Source organism: Lepisosteus platostomus, chromosome 8 (assembly GCF_059453375.1).
Source record: "Lepisosteus platostomus isolate fLepPlt1 chromosome 8, fLepPlt1.hap1, whole genome shotgun sequence".
Taxonomy (NCBI): Eukaryota; Metazoa; Chordata; class Actinopteri; order Semionotiformes; family Lepisosteidae; genus Lepisosteus; species Lepisosteus platostomus.
This window is the reverse complement of record NC_142618.1, coordinates 3,534,632-3,556,993: the sequence shown is the minus strand read 5'-3', so window position 1 is coordinate 3,556,993 and position 22,362 is coordinate 3,534,632. Positions and strand designations below refer to the sequence as shown.

At 42.9% G+C, this 22,362-nt stretch overlaps 1 protein-coding gene across 4 annotated transcripts in view; it reads right to left on the bottom strand.

Moving 5' to 3' along the window:
• Positions 1-677: 677 nt before the first annotated feature.
• Positions 678-22,362, bottom strand: part of piezo2b (piezo-type mechanosensitive ion channel component 2b) — a 199,198-nt gene continuing 177,513 nt past the window's right edge. For 3 of the 4 annotated variants that reach the window (XM_088642069.1, XM_088642071.1, XM_088642070.1), the window contains 20 exons: positions 21,728-21,805; positions 20,440-20,606; positions 18,990-19,183; positions 18,065-18,235; positions 14,662-15,213; positions 13,607-13,865; positions 12,524-12,706; positions 11,641-11,899; positions 10,828-10,960; positions 9,350-9,497; positions 8,391-8,605; positions 7,485-7,643; positions 6,837-6,984; positions 6,269-6,457; positions 5,968-6,060; positions 5,563-5,732; positions 3,821-3,937; positions 3,652-3,731; positions 2,978-3,176; positions 678-2,131 (listed from right to left, as the gene is read on the bottom strand). In XM_088642069.1, coding sequence (XP_088498195.1) covers positions 1,879-2,131; positions 2,978-3,176; positions 3,652-3,731; positions 3,821-3,937; positions 5,563-5,732; positions 5,968-6,060; positions 6,269-6,457; positions 6,837-6,984; positions 7,485-7,643; positions 8,391-8,605; positions 9,350-9,497; positions 10,828-10,960; positions 11,641-11,899; positions 12,524-12,706; positions 13,607-13,865; positions 14,662-15,213; positions 18,065-18,235; positions 18,990-19,183; positions 20,440-20,606; positions 21,728-21,805 — 3,767 coding nt within the window. In that variant the 3' untranslated portion in view covers positions 678-1,878. The remainder of the gene's footprint in view (positions 2,132-2,977; positions 3,177-3,651; positions 3,732-3,820; positions 3,938-5,562; positions 5,733-5,967; positions 6,061-6,268; positions 6,458-6,836; positions 6,985-7,484; positions 7,644-8,390; positions 8,606-9,349; positions 9,498-10,827; positions 10,961-11,640; positions 11,900-12,523; positions 12,707-13,606; positions 13,866-14,661; positions 15,214-18,064; positions 18,236-18,989; positions 19,184-20,439; positions 20,607-21,727; positions 21,806-22,362) is intronic. The other variant, XM_088642072.1, reaches the window with a different exon arrangement.

Sequence of the window (22,362 nt, the reverse complement as noted above, 5' to 3'; positions counted from 1 at the left end):
CTTGAATGAGAGACCCATCCAAAAGAAATTTGTAGTGTTCCAAATTAATTTCTTTGTGAACTTTTGTTCCTTTCTTTCGGATACAGATGGCACAGCAGTGTGACAGAAAGTGCCATTTCTAATACACTACACCAAAGCTTGGCAGTCCCACTTGCTCTTGTAACACCAGCACAGGCCTGGGAGGGCGGAGGCCCACTCACACCACACTGAACACGTGCAGCATCATGGGCTTGACATTTCTTTGTACAGCAGGGCTTCCCTAGAGGCGGGCAGGTAGCTACACTCGTCCCACAGGCCCATACGCAGTGACAGGCGCAAGATGTGTGAGAGAAGAGGATTGCCAAGACCGTTTCACCCTCTTGTCCATGCTCACTGGGGGATCCTGCACTCAGCCCAACGATGATTTCACAGCCTTCGTATCCCGGCTATGATCCATGCTTTTACCACCAGGAGCCAAGTGGGTGCCAGAGCTTTAAGAATACTGTCAGTTTCATCAGAGGCGAAGATCGCAATGGGCTTTTGAAATTACGGATCACTTACGAATGTCACCTCTGCTATCTAAATTTAGTACACCACTAAGACATATCATGTTCAATCATCCGCGTGCACTCATAAACCAACTCTATTACATTAGCATTCTGTTTTACTTAAGGGTATAACAAGCAAGAAAACGTAAATATCTTTCAAACAGCTTTGCAACGTGTGCTTTATTTCCAGACCATTATTGAATCACAATTCATCATTTTACCATACAAGTACTGAGTCAGATAGATTTTTCTCCCTTTTTATCCTAAAAATGTATGTACATGGAATGAAAATTAATAGCAAGATCATTTTTTGTTTTTGTTTCATGCTACAATGTATTCTAATGTACTGTATAGTTGTACTGATTTTAGCTCCAGTCTCATAAACAGACTAACTTGACTGAACCTTAAGAACAATATTTTGCTTTCTTTTCTTTTTTTTTGCTCTCTATTTATGTGGAAATAGAAATCTGAGTTAAAAGTCTTTTTTAAAGAAATTAAAAGTCCGTAAAAATACACAGAGTTTAAGAAGATGAAAAATGCATTCATACAGTATAGGACTACAGTCATGAAGTTCTTCCAGGTATAGTTATCCAAGGCATATCTACATCACACTGAACAACAGCTCATGGAAAGGGCTCCTTGGGTTGAAATATAATGAGATATGATGTAATGATGTGTTCAGAATGGAAATGAGGAGTAGTCCCCTCCAGGTGAGATGATTAAATTCTTTTCCTGAGAAAAATATCCTTAATGGTTCGCACATTGTTTAGTTGAAGGTAGAAACAAAATAAGGCAGATAACAGATTGTCATATAATTTGTCTTCTGTGTCTCAAAGCCCTTCTCTTCCATTCCCACAAAGCGCAATATTTTCCAGATTAAAAAATAAAATAACTCTTAAAAAAAGTGGCCAGTGTTTTTCAGCCGGTTGCTGCCCTTCTGTTTCCAGGAGAGGTTGATGGAAAAACAAAGCGTCCTTTCAAGTTTACAGCCAGCCATTAAAGGACAGCATATTGCACAACCCTCGTTTTTATGTTATTCCCATCTGAGAAAGTGAGGGAAACCGAAAGACAGAAGAATAAATGTAGGAGTTGTACAATAAACACCCTCAGACAGAACAATCTATAAGGAGACAGTTAATCCACCAGAAATTCCTGGAAGTCTTTGGAATAGCATTAAAAAAAATGCAGAATCTTCTTTTGCTTCCAGGGCTGTGTTTTAAAGGCAGTGGGAGCAGGAAGCTCGGACCCTTGGCCCTGCCAGGGAAGAAGCTAGCACTGCCCCTTTCTTGCGCAGAACGCATAGGTATTCTGACGGTATTGTGCTCCTTGCTTGCGGTTTTCCCGGCGGCTCTCACTGCGTCTTCTCCCGAGTCCACTTGATCATGGTCTCGGGCGACCTGTAGAGGAAGATCAGCTTGGCGTAGAGGTCTTCCTCCAGCTCCAGCTCGCCGGTCTCGCGCACCAGGAAGATGTCCGTGCACAGCTTGAGGATGCGGTCCACGTTGGGCAGCTCCTCGAACATGATGGAGTGGGAGATCCCACTGAAGAACTCGCGCACAAACTTCCCGATCACCAGCACCACCGAGGCGTACAGGCCCATGATCCTGTAGGGAGGAAACAGGAACGGAGCTCTCTCACTGTAATTCACACTTAAGTGTGAATCAAGAACCTCCTAAACACTTTAAAAGCCGCCGAAAAATAATCTGTAAAAGGATATTAAAAAGAAACTATTTTTCCTGCCATTTTAATCCAAAGCATCTAACATTTTCAACTCATTTACATAGCTGGGGATTGACTGGAACAGCTCAATTAATTGAGCAGTTAATCAAATTGTATAACACAGTAGTGAGGTCTAATTTAGAAAACTGTGTACAGTTTTGGTCACCTCTGCACAAACAAACATACTTCAGCTCTGGATTCAGTCCAGAGAATACCAAACAGATACATTCTGTTACTCAAAGAGCTGTCCTGCAATGCCAGGCAGAAAGAATTGAACATCATCGGTCCTGAACAGAGAAGACTACGTGGGGACTTGACACAAGTACTCACAATTCTCAAAGACATTGACAAAGTCTCTTCAATTCAAAATACTTTTTTCGGGGGGGCAATTGACGACAATGTCAATGTACTGGTCTACTTCAGAACATAACAGTGAACCTTGAACCAAATTGAGATTATGACAGTGTGTACTGTGTATCAGTCCTTCCGGAAATGAAGGGGAAGCTGTGGAAAGTGGTATCTCACACAAGCAGCTGCTCCATTAGTCAAGTGAAAAACAATGCCATTGTTGGGCTCCCAAACCTAAGTACTCTGAATGGATCAAAATTTAGAATTTAGAAGCCTCGTAATGTTTAAGATGGATTTGTCCAAAATGACATGTCTAAGGTTTAAGATTCCCACTAATGGTATGCTCTTTTTTAAGACAAACACCCCAAAAAAGTCCAGCTCACCCATATCCTGCAAGGAAGCCTAAGCTCGGAGGACTGACTTTATCACTGAACACAAACATTTCCAGGCCTGTCATGCTGCTGCGATCAGACTTCCGGATGCTCAGTCTGCTGGTCTGGTTTATAATCCACCACTCCTGGATCTCCTCTGTGTCGTTGCTTTTCCTCTCCAGTCTCAGGGTGATGTTTTTATATGCTTTATCTAGTAGGCATTCCAAGAGAATTAACGCCAGAATGTGCTCGTGCAGATTGAACAGGTTCTACACACCAGGGGGCACTAGCAGTGGTTAGGAAATAAAGTGCACGCTGTTGGCAGTGGAAGCCACAACCCCCTTTACCCCCGACATACTGCACCATAATTAATCAAGCCCATCAGGAGAGCTGGCCTTAACATTCCACTGCACCACAGGAAAAATCGGGAAAGCATAAGACTTCCCCAATTGCGACTAAATCAGCATTTTTCACATAAAATAAAAACGTATCGGCAACCCAGATGAACTTGAACTCATTTTGATCAACTTTTTTTTTTTTAATCAAATTATAACGTGATGAATAATTCACTTTGGAACTTTTACTGGTGATATTGTTCCTGACATTACCAGTTACCGTACGTCAAACAGCACGTCAAACATTTCTAAACGTGATGGCTTGCTATGAAAATATCATTCTAGGCATACCTAGATAGAGCTGCTGTATGGGTTTCGCATTCGAATCGCTGGGAGCTCGGATGAAGCATGGGAAAACATTATCTATTAACCTGTAAAAGAGAAAACGAAATCAGAATACCCTCAGTCTATTGAACAGACCGTCAAATGGCTGAAAACTGGGCCAAATACGTATACTTACACAGCCGTCTTCCTCGTTCCATTTAATAAAGCTATAAGCTCTTGTTTCGTCGACTGGTCGAGATAGTTTATGTGCTTATCCTGTGCTGTTTCCACTTTTGCACCCAGGCTCATATTCCTGCATAAAATTGAAGCAAAAGGTTTTGACACTGTATGCCAGTTTCATACACATGCAATTCCATATTCTTTCATAAAAAAAAACAATCACCATTTTTAAGTTCCACCTGGTTTGCGAATTGCCAGTTTCAAATGTCAGATTTGTCCTCATATCTACGAAGCCCCAGGACCACATGCAGGAGAGAGAGAGGAAGAGGCGGCAGTTTTCCCCACCCTTCCCCCTTTGAGCCAGTCAGCTTTTCACACATCACAGGCACCACGGGCCTGTACTGGAGCTTCAACAGGGGATCGATACATTGCCAAGAGCAGTGACAGGCCCGGCCGACTACTGCCACTCGACCGTGCACCTACGCTTGGGGAATCCCAGTTACAGTCAGCTAGTGACACGACCGAGGCTCAAACCCGTGACTCCGCCACTAAAAGTAAAGTGTGCATATACAGTCAACAAGCAAGAGCAACACATGAAATGCAAAGCAGTTCCGTTTTTTTTTCACCATTTTTACCTGACTGCCTTCATCTAAATTTGCTTTGTCCTTTCTTAGTTATTAAGTCTACTGACGAAAGTCATTGATGGAGGCAGTCTGTTCTATTCTTGAAAGGAATTCTGTTCTCCATACAAGGCAGGGATCAGAGCTAAAGCAATTCAAGTACAGGAGCAAAGTGTTCTGGTTAGTCATTAGGGCGGAGCAGTGGCTCTGAGGCTCAGGATCTGTGCCTGTGGCTGGAAGGTTGCTGGTTCAAATCCTGTGGGTGGCAGAGGAATCCTACTCTGTTGGGCCCCCGAGCAAGGTCCTTCACCCCAACTGCTCCAGGCGTGCCATATGAATGGCTGACCCTGTGCTCTGACTCCAAGCTTCTCTCCCTGTCTGTGTGTCTCATGGAGAGCAAGCTGGGGTATGTGAGAAGACAAATTCCTAATGCAAGAAACTGTATATGGCCAATAAAGTGATCTCTCTTTTAGAGGAGAACTTGCACTGACGGGAGGAGTGAACTGGTGACACTGCAAGATAACAGTTGCCTGGGAGGTCTCAGATGTTGCTGTTGTGTATGAACATACAGCTATGGACTTTGCAAGGTGTAGCACTTAGGAAATATTACAGTGGTGAAAAGATGAATATTGGTAAAATGTATTATACTGTATGTTTCACTATGTGCTCCTAATAAGAGCAAATGTGAGATAAATCACCTATGAAAACTACAATAATGTTGTAAAATGAGGGTATATAGTATTTGCTATTTACAGTATATACTGTACATATTTTAGGCATCAGTGTTAGCTCTTGCTAATAACAACATTGTACTTAATTAACATTTACACCCATAACTCAAAGTGACTGCACACTCTTAAAAAGATTTGGAGTGTGCTTTTTGAAGGTGAAATATACAGTATACAGTATGTTACTTAACTGAAATTTGAACAAAGCTGCTTTTATAAAATTAATGACTATAAAATATATATATATTTTGTCCTAACTAAATAAGAAGTGGATGTGCTTCTTTCTGGTACAGTTTGGGCTGTGTTACAAAGTTCACTGACTTTGAAGACAAATTCCTAATGCAAGAAATTGTATATGGCCAATAAAGTGATCTTATCTTTGTATTGTACTTAACACCTTCAGAGCATACCTTTGTATAGTCCAGAAGACAGTAACAGGGAATGTGTTATTATTGCTCAGCATCTTGATCAGGTTGTCTCGACTGGGAGGGCTGATAGTCCACAAGGCATTAGAACTCCCTTCAAGTTCTGCTACTGTGACATCTTCATGGGTGTACGCCTCCAAAAACTGCATGGCTCCCTAAACACATTGATTAAAAGAGCAGTGTGCTTCATGTGACACAGCAAAAGCATTAGCTATATTCTTGTACAAGTGAGCAGTCCTGAGACCCCAAAAAAACACCATGCTGCTTAAAAACGAAACTCATCAACGGTCATTTTTATGACAGGTTACATTTCTTAATACTGGTTTTAATATGCTTATTATTAAATGAAACTTGAATACGTTTTCACAGGAGGGTTTCAAATGTACTTACAGCAGAAGACTCATATTCACCCAGAAGTTTATTAAAATCATCACTGGTAAGGTTTTTTAACTGATTTTGTTGGGCGCTCATAGTAAAGATAGGCTGGGGAAATAAAAAAAAAGAAGGAAAATACTCTTTGCAAGACCCGAAATGCTTTCCCCGATTACGACATTGGTTTATACTGGTTATTCAGCAAGCACTCCCATTGCTACTGTAGGTCACTATCACACAAGATCCACCCGTAGAGCTCATACACACCTGTCAAAATATACAGCAGGGAAAAAAAACCCTGGTAAAATTTCCGGTATACCTGGAAGCCCCCGAGAGTTATTTTGATGGAGACGTCTAGAGGTTTATTGACGACTCCGGCCACAGACTTGACGAGGGACATGAAGAGCAGCGGAAACCACACGATGCAGATCAGCAGCACCACGATCATGCCTCCCATCCCATACTTCACCACCTTCTTCTTCTTCTGCCCCCGCGGCTGGGGGTACCTCTGCAAAACACAGGTCCGCCGTGAGCAGCTTCCCGCCCCCGCGTGCGACCACTACCGCCACCGCGGACCCCCCGGGACCTTTCAGGCACTGTGGATGAAGGATCACCCCGAAGCGCACTTGAAAACTACAGCGAAAGACGACGCGGCTGACTCGTGTGCCTTCGGTAACCCTCATTTCTCCTAGGAGGGCTTTAATACGATTCTCGAACTTCAGACAGTTAGATCGGCTGCCATTAGCTTCTGCAGCAGAGTGTCTGGGGCTTCTAAAAATACCTCTGCTGGCTGTTCGTTCTGGCAACACTGCAAGACAAATTGCAAAAAAAAACTAAACGGACGTGCGTGTGGGGAAACTCATTCCACTGCATTAGCGGGCACTGACCTTCTCCGACTCCCTCCAGCACTTCAACACAAATATGTGAGCGTAGATGTCCTCCACGCAGATCCAGCTGGACAAGCTGAGGGTGGTGTCTGTCCACACCCAGTCCATCACAGCCCTGAGCTCCGTCAGGAAGGGCACGAGTCGAAACCTGAAAAACAGGTGGACGCCAATGCGAAATCGGTCCTGCTGCAGGATACTCTCTGTAATGACTAGCGAGGGGGCAGGAAGAATGGGGTAGAGAAGACCCTCAAAGCACTCATTTGGTGGCAGTGTCCAGTGAAAGTAATAGATGGAATTTAAAAAAATGAACACAAGAAAAGGCAGACTATCGCTTTTAAGAAATTTGATCGTCCTTTTCTTCAAGTTGCTTAAATGAAATAAAGGAACAAGTAAAAGTTTATTCCACCCTGAAAAGAGAATAAAAGAAACACGTTTCGGCCGTGGAGCCTTCTTCTGTTTTTCTTCCACAGCCGAAACGTTGCGTTTCCTTTCTTCTCTTTTTGGCAGGGGATAAACCTTTACCTGCTCCTTTGCAGCCTCCACACGCTGACACGGCTGCCTGCCTGAACCAAATTAAAGTTAATAAGGGAATCGTGTGTGACACGATTTGGTGCCTCACTAATTTGGAAATCGGACGCGTTCACTCACCCTTGGAATAAGAAGAGGTTGACATAGTTGTAGCTCTTAGTCAGGAAGTTGCCAAGCACTCGGGTTGGATAACCACATCGGATCTGATAGGCCGATAATCCAAAATAAATGCACTTCACAAAGTACCACAGCTGGGCTACAGTGTTCTGACTGAACCGCCTGGAGGACCACAAAAGAAACGCTGTCTGCAGTTCGTTCATCTACAGAATGTGAACTGAAGCTGCTTCGAAAAATGTTATCAGGCACAGTACTGTCAGGCCTGTTTTGATTTTCAATATAAATATTGTTCATTTTCAAAGCCCACCCTACGGTCTTTTGAGATTCACATGAAATTCCACAGCACAGTTAAAAGTTTGAACACATTTCATGGTTCTGAAGTGCACAGATATTCTGTAGTTTAGTTACAAGAAATTAAGACAATGTGACTGCATGTTATTTTGGGCAGAGCACTCTCTGGTGTTTACAAGAAGCTTTGGAGCTCTGTGAAAGAATCGTCACCTCTAACTGAATCACGGATAGTGTAGGCACACCTTAAATTACATCCTATATTAAGTATAACCCATTTCCTAGACATTTTTAAGGGGCGATTTATACAGTATGTCTTCCTTGTCAATAACATCTGTAGATACACGGTATGGGAACATATTAACCAAGATGTTAAATTCAATAAGAAGTTAAAACTGATGATGGCTACTAAGGAGCAGGCAGTTACCTAGCTAAATATTTGTCTAGGCTAATAGTTTGGGTCTGATGTTTCCACCTTTGGATTGCCATTGTCCATCATATGGATTTCAATCTGTCTTGTCATACAACACTTAATATTAGTTACACTGGATCAAAACATGTGAACCCCTGTTAAACCTAATGCAGAGAACTAACTGGTGCGAGATATTCACTTATCCGTACCTCTCTGTCACGCCAGGTAGGATGAAGAACATCCAGAAGTGAATCCCAAAGACCAAGATGACTTGGAAAATCACTTTCCCCGTGACGGTCTTCCTGAGGTACAGGGCACGGTCCACCACCATGGTCCCGAACTGTATCAGCACCATCACCAGGAACGCCTCAGGAACCTGGTCCTCCGACAGGGAGGATGTGATATCTGCAGCGGCCGAATGTTTCTGTGCAGAAGAACCGCAGAAAGGATTTAATTGGACAAAGAATTACCAGATCGGTCACTCAGTGTGTTCAGCTTCTGGTGGATATTGGGAGTGGATACACCGCGTTCTGGAGAGGTAGAGGTATTCTATAGTGCCCCTTTTCAAAAACAGTTTGTGTACAGGACGTTAGCTTAGATGAATCAAGGGTCAGGATCTGTATGGTTTAGACTGATCAAAAACAGTCTAAGGGCATGACGTTAGTGGGATGCTACAAGCCACCAGATTCGGATGACAGGATCACATGTCAGGAAGACGTTATCAAAGTAGATTTTAATTTTCCTCTATGGGAAAGGGGAAAAAATGGGAAAAACCATTATGGACATCAGAGCCGAAATGATTGACGTGGATAGAGGCTGCTTTCTGACTGTAATGATCAAGTCTTTCCAATGAAGGCACACTGAGGAATCCCCAGGTCCAATAAAAACTGTGGAAGTGTGATTAAAATATTGTACTGTATTTATACTGTACAATATTTGAAGTGTATTTTGAAATAGAACAGATAAAGTGCAAACCTAAGGTTTATGATCTCAGGAAAGCTGACTACAAAGGAATAAGACAAGGAAGTGGTATGGGGTAAGAGATGTGGAATAATTAGATCATGGATGGCAGCGGTTTAAAGATATTCTTCAAGAAGTCTGTTTTAATTAAATTGAATTAAACGGGATTTGCACTTGCTTACGTAGAAATAAACAGACCTCTACATACCCCAAATGCCCAAAATCCAAACACGATGATTATGAAGTCAACGGTGTCAGCCAAAAACATCAACACATAGACATCCGTCACGGCGCTGTACTCAGGGTGGATCAGATTGTAGAAGAACCGGCGAATGGGGATGTAGACTTCAAGAGTCCTTCAAGGGGAGAGAAGAAGAAGAAGATGAATTTTTCATTGTAATCTTTCCTTGTGTTTTTTATTGTGGAATGCTTAATTTTTTTATTTTCACCTTCTTAATTTCTAAGCAGCCGGTTGCTCATTAACTCAGTCTGGCATTGCAATACTTGTACAGGTGGCTGTGGTGCGAGAACTATTCCCCCAGACGCTTGGCATGACATGGAGGGGTGGCTCTGTGGCTCAGGATCTGTGCCTGTGGCTGGAAGGTTGCTGGTTCAAATCCTGCAGCCGGCAGAGGAATCCTACTCTGTTGGGCCCCTGAGCAAGGCCCTTAACCCCAACTGCTCCAGGGGCGCTGTATAAATGGCTGACCCTGCGCTCTGACCCCAAGCTTCTCTCCCTGTCTGTGTGTCTCATGGAGAGCAAGCTGGGGTATGTGAAAAGATGAATTCCTTATGAGAAACTGTATATGGCCAATAAAGTGATCTCTCCTTTAGAGGAGAACTTGCACTGACGGGAGGAGTGAACTGGTGACACTGCAAGATAACAGTTGCCTGACAGGTCTCAGATGTTGCTGTTGTGTATGAACATACAGCTATGGAAATATTACAGTGGTGAAAAGATGAATATTGGTAAAATGTATTATACTGTATGTTTCACTATGTGCTCCTAATAAGAGCAAATGTGAGATAAATCACCTATGAAAACTACAATAATGTTGTAAAATGAGGGTATATAGTATTTGCTATTTACAGTATTTACTGTACATATTTTAGGCATCAGTGTTAGCTCTTGCTAATAACAACATTGTACTTAATTAACCTTTACACCCATAACTCAAAGTGACTGCACACTCTTAAAAAGATTTGGAGTGTGCTTTTTGAAGGTGAAATATACAGTATACAGTATACAGTATGTTACTTAACTGAAATTTGAACAAAGCTGCTTTTATAAAATTAATGACTATAAAAAAATATTTTGTCCTAACTAAATAAGAAGTGGATGTGCTTCTTTCTGGTACAGTTTGGGCTGTGTTAAAAAGTTCACTGATTTTACTTTAACATACTATGACACTAAGCACCCATTTATTTGAAAGTATCATCTGTGAACATCCTCATCAAGAAACAAGGAACTAAATAAATTTCTCTGGGCCTGAATGTCAGAAGCCATCTATTTTGCTGTCAGGCTGATTATAACAAATGTTTTTTTAATACCTTTTTTCTGTGAACAACACTAATAGTGATGGTGAATTAATGACACATACCAGAACAGAACTGTCTCCTTTCTAAATACAGTATATCAAGACATGCAATATGTGCCTGAAGAGAGAATTGCAATAAAGAACGCACTTCTTAATTGTAAAGGCCTTTGCGATGATGAGCTGCTCCTTCAGTTTCTCAAGTATAAGCTCTTTGCGGGTCTTCTGCTGGACGCTGAGAACACTGCTGCCTTTTCTGCTGCTATTCCTGGTGCTGGTGCTTCCTACAAGACAATTGCATGGCACATTAAAGCCCTGCCTGCAGGTAATGGACTTACCACCTGGATGATGCGCCAGTACGCTCCCCACACACCAGCTCTCAGTGGGGAGGGGAGCAGACTGATGAAGCCAGTTCAGAGAGGGGGATTATTAGGAGGCCATGATAGGTAAAGGCCATTGGGAAATTTGGCCAGGACGCCCGGGTTACACCCCTACTCTTTTCGAGAAACGCCCTGGGATTTTTAATGACCGCAGAGAGTCAGGACCTCGGTTTTACATCTCATCTGAAGGACGGCGCCTTTTTTACAGTATAGTGTCCCGGTCACTATACAGGGGGATTAGGACCCACACAGACTGCAGGGTGAGCGCCCCCCGCTGGCCCCACTAACACTTCTTCCAGCATCAACCTTTGCTTTCCCAGGAGGTCTCCCATCCAGGTACTGACAGGCTCACACCTGCTGAGCTCCAGTGGGTTGCCAGCGGTGAGCTGCAGGGTGACAGGGCTGCTGGCTGTATACAGTAGTTAGACATACTGTACAGGTGAACAGATGTGGTTTGACCTTTAAAAAGCAGACAACCTACGTGGACTGCCTCCAGCTCATCACATTTTTTACTGGGGTTCGACAAACTGCTCTTCTGGAAGAGCAAGGGTCTGAAATCCCCCGGCTGGTGGAGCTGTCCCTACCTCTCTTGGACCTGCCGGAGGATCGGGAAGACCTGTGGGAGATCTGGGATCCCGCGCTGGAGCTCTTCCTGCGCACCGGGGTCTGGGGCTCTGGGAAGTGCACGTGGACCGACTCCAGGGAGGCCGCCAGGTTGATGGACTTAAGGGAGCTGGCGGAGCCCCTCCGCTCGGCCGACACAGAGCCCTCGTCCTCGGAGTCGTCCCTGTGTGTGGCCTTTTCCGCCACGCCGCCATCGTCCTCATCCCACAGGCCATGGCACTGTGGGGGAGACACAAGCAGCACGTCTCTCCGAGGCCTCGATCGCAGCCGCAGCACATAGACGGAAACACCGCTCGAATGACAAAACTCCACACAGACATACGCACGTAAGGTAAAAAAAGGTCTTCTTATCGTACTGGCAGGTATCTAAAAGTTTCAAACTCACTATGGAGATCTACAGCGACAGCCTGTTGCTTGTCTTGGGACAGGGAAAGAATACACAACTCTGGTGTCTCAATCGTCTGCAGGGCTCTTAATACTCATTGGCTACTGATAACGCTAGGGCATCGTCTCCCCCTAGGAGTCCCAGGAGTGCTCGGACCCTCTGTGTGGAGCGGTGGGCTTGTCCACGGCCCCTGTGGGCTGAGTGGGTTCGGTGCCTGAGATGCCTGAATATGAGGTCGCACAGCACTACACTCTGACCTTTCGGGGTTAATGTCAGACATCTGTGGAACACGGGTATCTCATCATCTCCGGATCACAACATTTCTAGAACGGGTTAAGCCGAGCACGTTGTCTTCTGTTTTTCTATTTCTTAACGGCTTGAGGGCCACATGAACACTGAACATCGACAGGGGAAAAGAACAAGAGACAGACTGCTGGAAACGCCAGAAAGGAGAGTACCTTAAGTATGGACCTGTGGAAGAAGAGAGCGAGGAGCTGGACCAGGTCGTAGTGCACATAGCCCTCCTTCTTCTCCACACCGATGATGTTTGGCGGGTGATAGGGCTTGCTCCTGTCCACTTCTACGTTCTTATTGAAAGGGAAGAAGCCAAACTGGAAGAAGTATTTAATCACAATTGTCACCTGGAACGAAAAAAGCCGCCGAAAGTGCAATGTTAAAAAAAACACCCTGAGATTATTGGTCATTTGCTGTCTTCTATGAAAGAAAAAAAACGTATCAATTTCCTTATTCATTTTCGTATCATTTACCATGGACACACCAAGATGCTTGTAGAATGTCATATATTTAAACATGCTGTTTATAGGTATTATACATTGATAAGTGTTAATGTAACAGCATTAATGTCTGACTACAATTTTTCATACTTATTACCAAAGCAATGCCCTGTACAGTGATGGGTGAAACTGATCCCATGGTCCTGTCTGTAATAGTAGGGATGTTAACCCCCATGTCCTGGCTGGATTAAGCTTTCCTCCTGGATGCCTAGGTTTCCTCCTTAATTTATCTGGTAAAGGAATTTCTCCACTTGAACTGCTCAGTGGTGGGTCATCATGCCGCACATCACCCAAGCGTCATTGCAGTGTTGAATGAAGTGGCTTCTTACTGTGTATAAAGTTCTGGGACCCCTTGGAATTTTGGATGAAACATGCATACGGATGGAAGTATTTTTTTTTAAATGAACTACTACCCACAACGATTTATCAGTTTAACTATTCATGAATTTATCAGATCCTAAAGTATACACCACCAAATTTACGGAGGCAGGATACCATACTGTACATCCCCTTTGTCACGCGATTCAAAGACAGGATACAGAATGCCTTGACAACAATTCCCATCCCACAGGGCCAGCTGGAGGCGGTCACTGACCACTCTACCTAGTTATTTCAGTAGAACAATACTGCTGAAGTGCAACAGAAGTACAGAATTCTAGGGCTAACATTGAATAGTTGTCTCCACACATTTATAAAAACCTGCCAGAAAATGCCAGAGCTGGTGCGGCTTCCCGAGCTGAAACCTACCTCCGTGTAGACAATAGCCGTCATCCAGAAACGTTTGCTGGGTCTGGGAACAGAAAGCATCGCCCACAGGAAGATGAGGATGGGAAGCACTAGGGTGACCATGGAGGCTGAGATCATGTGGTTGAGGATGATGACAAAGTAGCACACCATTTCAGAGTGAGCAACCAACATGTTGTAGAGGGCATAGAGGAGCTGCAGGATCTGAGGCTGGGTCCTGTAAAACCTTTCAGAGGACTCCAGCTCTTCATCGTAAAACATCCTGGGCAGAAAAACAAGGAGCAATGACACTGAAACCCCTCAAAAGAGTTTTTGGCAACATGTTCAGGATTAATCGATACATTTAATTTATAAAGCACATTTCATTACAATAGATCTCAAGGTGCTTCACCAAAAAGTAAAAGCTCAAAAAGAGAAATCAGGGAACTCAACAGTAACCAAATAGGAAAAAGACGGGAATTTAGTTTGTAGTACTGGAGGTTGATAGGCTTGATGGTAGTGAAGGGTTTAAGGCCTCTTATAAAGATCTGCTTGTCTGGGATGATTGGGAGGCTTTTCTACGAGCGAGGAGCAGAGGAGGAGACGTCATGGTCACCCACAGCACGTACTGTAGTTTGGTTCTAGGGAACCTGGAGCACATTAAATTGACCTGATCTTAAGGGCTGGGGTGAAGTTCAGAATGAAGGTCAGTATCCAACAACAGCAACACTGTGGACAGTGACAGAAAGTGAAGGAAAGTGATGTACTGCACATGTCAAGAGCCTTTGTATACTGTACTGTACGCAATAACACATTAATTACACAAAGTTTTGCCGTGAACACTAGTGTAGCAATGCATCTGCACCTCTAACAAAATACTTCAGATCTCTTCATATAAATTCAAAGTAAGCTGCTTTGAATAAGAGCCTCAGGCAAATACCCAACCCTCGACAAGTCTCTGTGTAGTGCGACACGTTTGCTCTCCGCTAATGAAACGTGGAACTACCATCTCGTGCACGAGAAACACGGATGGGCTTTTCTCACTCCAACACGCGGTCCCGGCGACACGGCAGGCTCACTTGTTCAGCAGCAGCTCGCTGGCGGTCAGCTCGTGGGTGAGCGAGGGCAGCAGGGCGTCGACAGCGTTGTCAGACTTGCTGTCGTCGGGTGTCATGGCCATGAGGTGCTTGTCGTCGGGGCCCTCGCCGGAGCTGACGGACATCCTGTCGAAGCTGACGGCCTTGCTGTAGGAGGGCGGCACGTCCGCGTCCGCGTCCGCGTCGGTGGGGTAGGTGGCGGGCGCGTCTGTGTCGGGAGAGTAGAGCTGGACCTCGCACTCCGCGGGGTACAGGTGCTCCCCTGCGCCCTCCTCCCTCAGAGGGGGCTCCGCCCCCCCCGGCCATTCCGACTCCTCCCCCTGCGAGCGCTCCTCCTTCCCGCCCGCCTCGGAGGCGGGCTCCTCGGGGCCAGGCTCCCCGTCCCCAGCCTCCGCCCCCGGAGCCCCGTCCGAGTCCGCCCCCGGCCCCAGGGAGCCGGGCGGGGCTGCCTCCTCCTCCTGCTCGTCCTCCACCTCCTCGATGGTGTCGGTGGTGCCCTGGCGAGAGTACAGCATGGTGCACTGTGTTGGCTCGCTACAGGGAGAGCAAAGCAAATACATACGGCTCAGGGTTTACAGGCCGATCACTGGAAGAGCACAGAAGCACCTGGGCTACTCTTACCCCCCGGCAAGACCCTCCTAGGAGGGCTACCTCCCAGAAATATTTAAACAAACGTTCTCTCATTCAAATCAACCACTTGGTGTGATTAGGGTCTGGCGTTTCGAGCTGTTGCGTGTTTTTGCAGGACAGAAAAGTTAATCCTACAGTATGTGTCACAGCAGGTGGCAGTGTTTCATGATGAAAGGAGGCACCCAAGGAATATGGAGCCGGAGCTCATTAAAAGCGGTGGTCAAAGAGAGAATTTAAAGTTAAAAGAGCAACCACTTCAACATACAGCACTGTCACAAGATGTGTGTTCAGCAGCTTCTTTCTTTAGGTAAGCTCTCTGTCAGTACTCCAGTTGAATATTCAGTTTTTAAATTACGAATCAGATTGTTACGCCACCAGTTTTTCTAGAAGCAAAGTTCAAATCAAATCATGTTTTAATTTTTTTAGCTGATAACAATCACGAAATACAGTAATGTATTGGGGAGACATGCACAAGGGATTACACAATTTTGATACTTTGATTACAAACATACTTGGCTGACCTTTTCCTGTATAAAATGCAACAATTTTTTTCATGCTGTTTGTTTTTTAACAGTTTTAGAACAAATGCAAAGAACTGGTTTTGGTACTTGATACATACTGTATGGTACTGCCCAGTTAGTTGGAACTAACCCTGGTGACAATTTCAATTACTCAACACCTCACAAAATCTTAAATCTTTTTCCCCCCCAAAAAACGGATTTATCATGAGTAAGGTACAGTATTCTTCCCTTCAAGCAGGTTGCTACCATTTCCAAATTAAATGCTTTTCAAATCTTTACTTACAAATTTATTGTATGTATAGTTTAGAGATTGAGGTCTTTTGCATGTTGTTTTGGATCAAAAGGTAAGTGTGGAGATGTTCACATTTATCCTGCTCAGATCACTCTAGCAAGGGGATGGATGAATTAAAAGGACCTGAGCCTTTTAGACAGGAGTAATAGACTATGGTGAAAAAATGATTGGTGACTGAAGAGCAAGTTAACTTTACATGGCAGAAGCATCAAAAACCCTAACCCATTGTTTCCCAGCTCCTTCATGCAAAGCAGACAGGGGATAAAAGCAGGAAGCAGCAGAGCACTTTTCCAGAGCTTTCAACACTCAACAGGGCTGGACACAGGAGGAGGAGAAATTTATGACATGTACACTAAAACAGTGCCTGACAAAAAAACACTGTCCTCTCTTTAATATTTGAGCACTTTCTCAGCAGACGAATACAGAGAGAAACAGACATGTTTCATCACTGTCTAATAATAACGATATTCCTCAGATCACCTCTTTTAAGCACTGATCTCTGAATTACAAAATGGAATTCTGGTCAATCTAACAAAACAGCATTGCTACACTAACTGTAGAACATATGAAATAATAACATATCTCTGGTAAGAATGGCAAATTACTTTCCAGGACTTGGACGTCTGTAAAACTTTTTCAGGTAAACTGAGACGCTGCTATAAATGTCAAACACCACAGTGGTGTTCAGCTGCTACAGTAGGCACAGCCTTTATAAACACGGTATATAATTAATATTACTAATTTCCTGAGTTTTAAAAGCATGCAATGCCAACAATTAAAAAAAAGACTTCTACAGAGCAGCAAAATCCACTTGCCTTTTTGCTAGGTCTAAATATACCTACAACAGTATTGAAAAATATGCTTTGTCACACAGAGTCTCTTCTGCAGAGATTCACTTCAAACATTAAAGCAATAAGCTTTCAGAAGAGCATACTGTGAGGGGTGTGAACTGGCCCTGAACGCAGGCGCCCATGTGACACGCATCGAATGCAAGCTGACTGGCACTGGAAGGGAAGTGTTTGCATCTAAGCAGGAAAAATAAGGAAAGAGGACGCAAGCAAATTACCAACCTGGACCATGCTTTAGATTAAGAGTGGTGTTTTCATTGAGATTTTCATCTACAACAGCTAACAGTTGTTTATGAGCAAGCTAAAATGTTGTGTCATAAACAGTAGTATACAAATATTGCAAACCCCTGAACCGAAGGCTATGGTCAGGATTAGAGTTTTTTTATGCTAACATGCCATTACTCTACACCATATGTTCATTACTATCACATTTATGTCACTCTATTAATACTTGTGTGCATAAAGTGTTTATAAACGGCCTTTGCATTCCCTAATCTAAAGTATTTCCAGCTGATGTTGTGCAAATAAAGGATTAATAGACATCCCATTAACCATCAATTTGCCCTCAACTGAGAGTCTGTAGAATTTCAATACAGCAATATGTGACAAACTAGTAAAGAGGTCAGGTCAAGGCTAAGGAAAGAATTGGAGAGAAAGCAAGAACTCAGAGATTTTCTATTAACATTCCACAGAACCTCAAAAGCTAATAAACTGAGCATTAACAGACTATCTATTAAACCTTTATTTATATAACAACTTTATGTATTACTAATATATACTGCATAACAAAGTTTTAGAATGCAAAGGTGTGGGTTAAGGTTCATCTTTACCTTTCAGCCGGGAATGAACCTTAGCCTGCTCATTTCCAGCCTGTGCAAAGGAGCCGCTGCGACTCTGCGACTTTGCCAAATAATGCATTAGGTTAGCAAGCGCGGGAAAACATGAATCAAGCCGCTAGCGAACCCGAGAATTTTCATAAACGGAGGAATCGTCGCCCATTTTAGTCTGGAAAATTTTGCAAATGCTCTTTTTTGGTGATAAAGGGGGATAAAATGTGCAGTGAGGGATGAAAAAGGCATGCATGGGTCAAGCACCTCGAGACCACGCTGGCACTGTCTGCAGATGAAGAAGACATGTCCATGCTGTACATTTTGCGCAGCTTGGGTCGGGCGCGCTCACTCGTTTTGGGAATGCTTTCTGACGGTCCGTCTAAATCGTCTAAGGTAGACTGCCTTGAAAACAGCATGGTGGCCTCTGTATAGACGCTGGCAGCACAAATGGTTATACAACACAGTTTGGTTAATAATGAGCACCGTGACAAGATTACACACATCCACCTTTCTCCTGTTTCACACATGCACACAAAATGGCGCAAAACTCATCAGTTTTGCACAGTGTTCTGGTATTAGCTGAGTAATGGTTGAACCCCTGCCATTTGTAGCAGAAGCCAAGTTAGAATATAGAATGCTATATCCTTTCAAATATAAATGGGAGGTTTTCAAAAGTGACAGACTTTGAATATTAAGTCAAGGCTCCCAGTATTCTAAAACAATTCAACTAAACCATCCTTTGTGTAAAGAGCATTGGGACCTACTGAGATGGAAACAGCAGGATAACATTAAAACTATCTCGATCAAGACAGGCGATACACTTCTACTTAGATAATACTTCTAAGCTTGTTTTCAGCTGAAATAGAAAACCAGGATTGTTGAAATGTATAATGGTAATTGGAATACAAGCTTTATCTGGTGTCAAAATAGCCCCCGCTCCAAAGACAGCTTCCCATAATGCACTGCAAATACACGTCCATTTCCCATTCCATGGTCGTGTGGATGAAATGTCAAAGAAAATGTGAAGAGCAGCTGATATGCCTGTCATGCTGAAAAGCAGACTCCACTTTGCCCTTACGGTATTGTTGGTTTCTGGAACATTTTATTTTGTTGTACTCAAATACATCTAGACTGGTTAAGCTGTGCTAAATTACCCTTCCCGACATTAGTTTACTCTCTCAAACCATACCTTGACAAGGTGTCACGAGAGCCGACTGAATCTAAGCTGTCCATCCTGTGAGCGCCTCGTTTCCGCTCAGCTTTATGGGAGCTGGAGCCAGAGAGGTCCTCGTCAATCCTGTCCAGACTGGACTCTCTGGAAAAATTCATGCGCATCTGCTTCTGGTAATAAACATGTATACTCTCCCGAGACGGAACATTCCCCTGTTTGAGCAAACAAAAACCTGTCACTGCGCAGCTGAAGGGCACCTTTGTGTGCTTTGAAAAGCCATTATCACAAGCTCTTGCGATACCTCTTTGAGCGTTAACTTTCTCTGTTCAATGGAAAGGTATACAGAAATAAATATACAGCATATAGATACAATAATCAGTCCTTATACATTTCCACACCTTATTTTCAACATGTCCTCAAAAGCAACAACAGTTTTATAACAAGTGAAATTCAGCTGAAAGAAGATGCTACCGTAACCTAACACTGGTGTATTGATCAGCGTGATAGCAAATGAACAGAATCCACAGAAAACGTTAGGCTAAAGGACGCATATCTAGAATCCTACGAAGTTGAAATTGAGTGTTTTAGGAGGCTAGTGCACTTCAAAATACTTGCTATGATTCCCTTTTCCCTCGCCGGTCCAGTTACAGGTGCTATAATCAGTAACACAACAACATCCTGCAACTTTGAACATTTCCTGCAACTCCCGACTTGCCTGGATGAGTAGTACTACAGTACTACAACTGACCACAGAGAGGCAGCACTCTTCACATGTGAGGGCACAGGTGTAGAAGCACTAGCCTTTTCATTAACAGATGGATCAGAGACAGAAGATACAGTCAATCCAGATCAGTCACTTCTGATTCTCGTTCTGAAAGTCTTTTCCTTTCAAAATGACTAAAGTATTACTGTGGTCAGGATGACAAATTAACTACAGTGTAGAAGAGTACCCCTTTGTACTAAATTTTCATTCAATTCATTATTCCCCTGACTCACAAGCCATATGATGACAACCACGTACTTTAATTTCCAATGCATGATACTGCAAGAGGAACAAAGAGCACAACAGACATCGTGTACACCTGTGGAAATACTGTATTCCTCCAGAGGATAATCCAATAAGCTTCGTTACACATAGCATGTACCATCCAAACGAGTAAATTTGTCACGGAATGATTAGAAGACAATATCAGAAGACACACTAGAAGGAAATTTACTGCTGTGCAACACACAATTCCAGTCACCAATAATGGGCTTTAACAGATAAGATCACTTTACACCAGTGTAACAGGAATGTTCTGTTCAGTATCATCCTGAGACATTCAGTTTGGGTCCAGTCAAACAGTGATAGTGATGAGCATTGAAACACATTCAAGTAAAAAGTCATTGGAAAAGATTATTCTAGATAATTCTAGATAAGAGACTGCATTGTTCCAAAGCACCTTTATAATCTCGGCCAAACACGTACCTTTTTAATTTCTCTGGTGAGCATGCACCGTTCAATTCGGAGCACAGTGGAAATATCAATATGTTCTCTGCAGATAGAGTTCAGCCACGCAGTGAAACTATCCAGGAGGGCCAGGAAAAGGACCCATGTAAACTTCACAATATTAAAAATGCGCTTGATGATGTTATCTGTTGTGAAAAGAAACAGCTGTCACCAGAAGAGCAAATGACTGGCTGTAAAGAGTTCAATAGGTAAAGAGAAAATACACTGCACAGGACATTACATCACTAAAGTTAACTTCAGTATATAATACATCAGGTGTAATTTCATTCTTGAATATCTTTGTTTACCACTGAACTTATTGGTCTGCTGTGATGTTTTTAGAACTAAAGGAATAGAAGATGATCACATTAATCTCACAGGCGTAATATGTTTCTAACCTTGGCATAAATAAAGTGAAACCACTTTTTTAGCAACCAGCACAAATCATCATAATAAATAGGTGCCATGAGGTACTCCAGCAGTTTACAACTTTTAATTCAGAAAATACTAACACGGGTGCATTACTAAAAGACAAAAGACATTATTAAAAAGGATTGAGAAGAGATAAATTCATTCATTGGTTTACAGTATGTATTTTTTCTAGTATCATACAAGATTCAACATATAAAGAAGTAATGTAGAAGCTTTGATATGGCTCTTACTCAATACCATATATCTGATTTGGCAGGAAAAATCTGGTTTTGGTTGAAATTCTTTGTTACTGTGTGATGGGACTCAGCTCAGAAGAGCTCTGACAATTAATTGACATTTTTGAGAAGATCACAGTGATAATGAATTGTGGGCTTGGTGTCGTGTGAGATTCTCTTACACGTTTTCTGATATGTTTACAATACTGTGCTGATATACCGTAAGCACAGCAAGTTCTAGACAGCACAGAATTCTGAAAACCATAACTTAGGAAACCTGACTGCTTTTATAGGGAGAAACACATTCTGAATCTCATGTGCCGTAAAGGCTAAGGAGATTCTGAGTAGTATTTTAAGACATTTGTATTATTTTTTTTTACTTAATTAGTTAAAAGTACTAAGAGAAAATGCATCATTTGATCTGTAACGTGTTTTAGAACTTAATATTCAATGTATTATTCAAATGTATTGCTGTCAAACAATTTTGTACACCCCCAAAAATCTGAATTTAAGCTTAACAGTGTCAAGTGCTTATTCGGCAAGCTGCAAACCGTAGCTAGCCAAATCATAGCAAGCTGAAGCTCTGATCTCTGATCATTTGTGAAAAAGTTCAATCATACCTGGTCCTTCTGATTTCTTTCCTTCCTCCATACTTTCTGTTTCATCTTCCCTCTCTCCACATTCAATAGCAACTTGACCTTGTGAATCAATAATGGGAAAATGGCAGCACAAGACCAGGAATTAGAAACTGGCAACGCTCCCTCTTTCTGTACAACTGAGAACAATAGTGTGCAACACCACACCCACCAGACTTCATCTTATTCTTTGCTGTAAGATTAACAGCCAGGATGCTTTATAAAGGTTTGCTCCAATGGCCTGCTTAGATTAAAATGTCAGAAATTAGTCAGACAACGAGAACTGAAAAACTTATATTCCCCTGTGAAACAATACTATTGTTTGATTAACTAGATTGCATCAAATCTTTAAAAAAAACACTGAGCTGTATTTTGCATTGGAAAACAGGAAAGCAGCTCTGTGATTTTGTTCATTTCCATTTCAAAACAGCTGTAGCGATTACACAATGTGACAAAGTGTAAAGCATCTCCAGGAAAGTGAGATACGGCTTACGTTGTCAATACGTGTTGTTCAAATTCCACCCATCCATTTTTAAACTGTGATATCCAATACTGGGTCACAGGGGAGCCGAAGCCTGTCCCAGCAAAGAAGCAGGTGCCTGGCAGGACACACCCTGGAC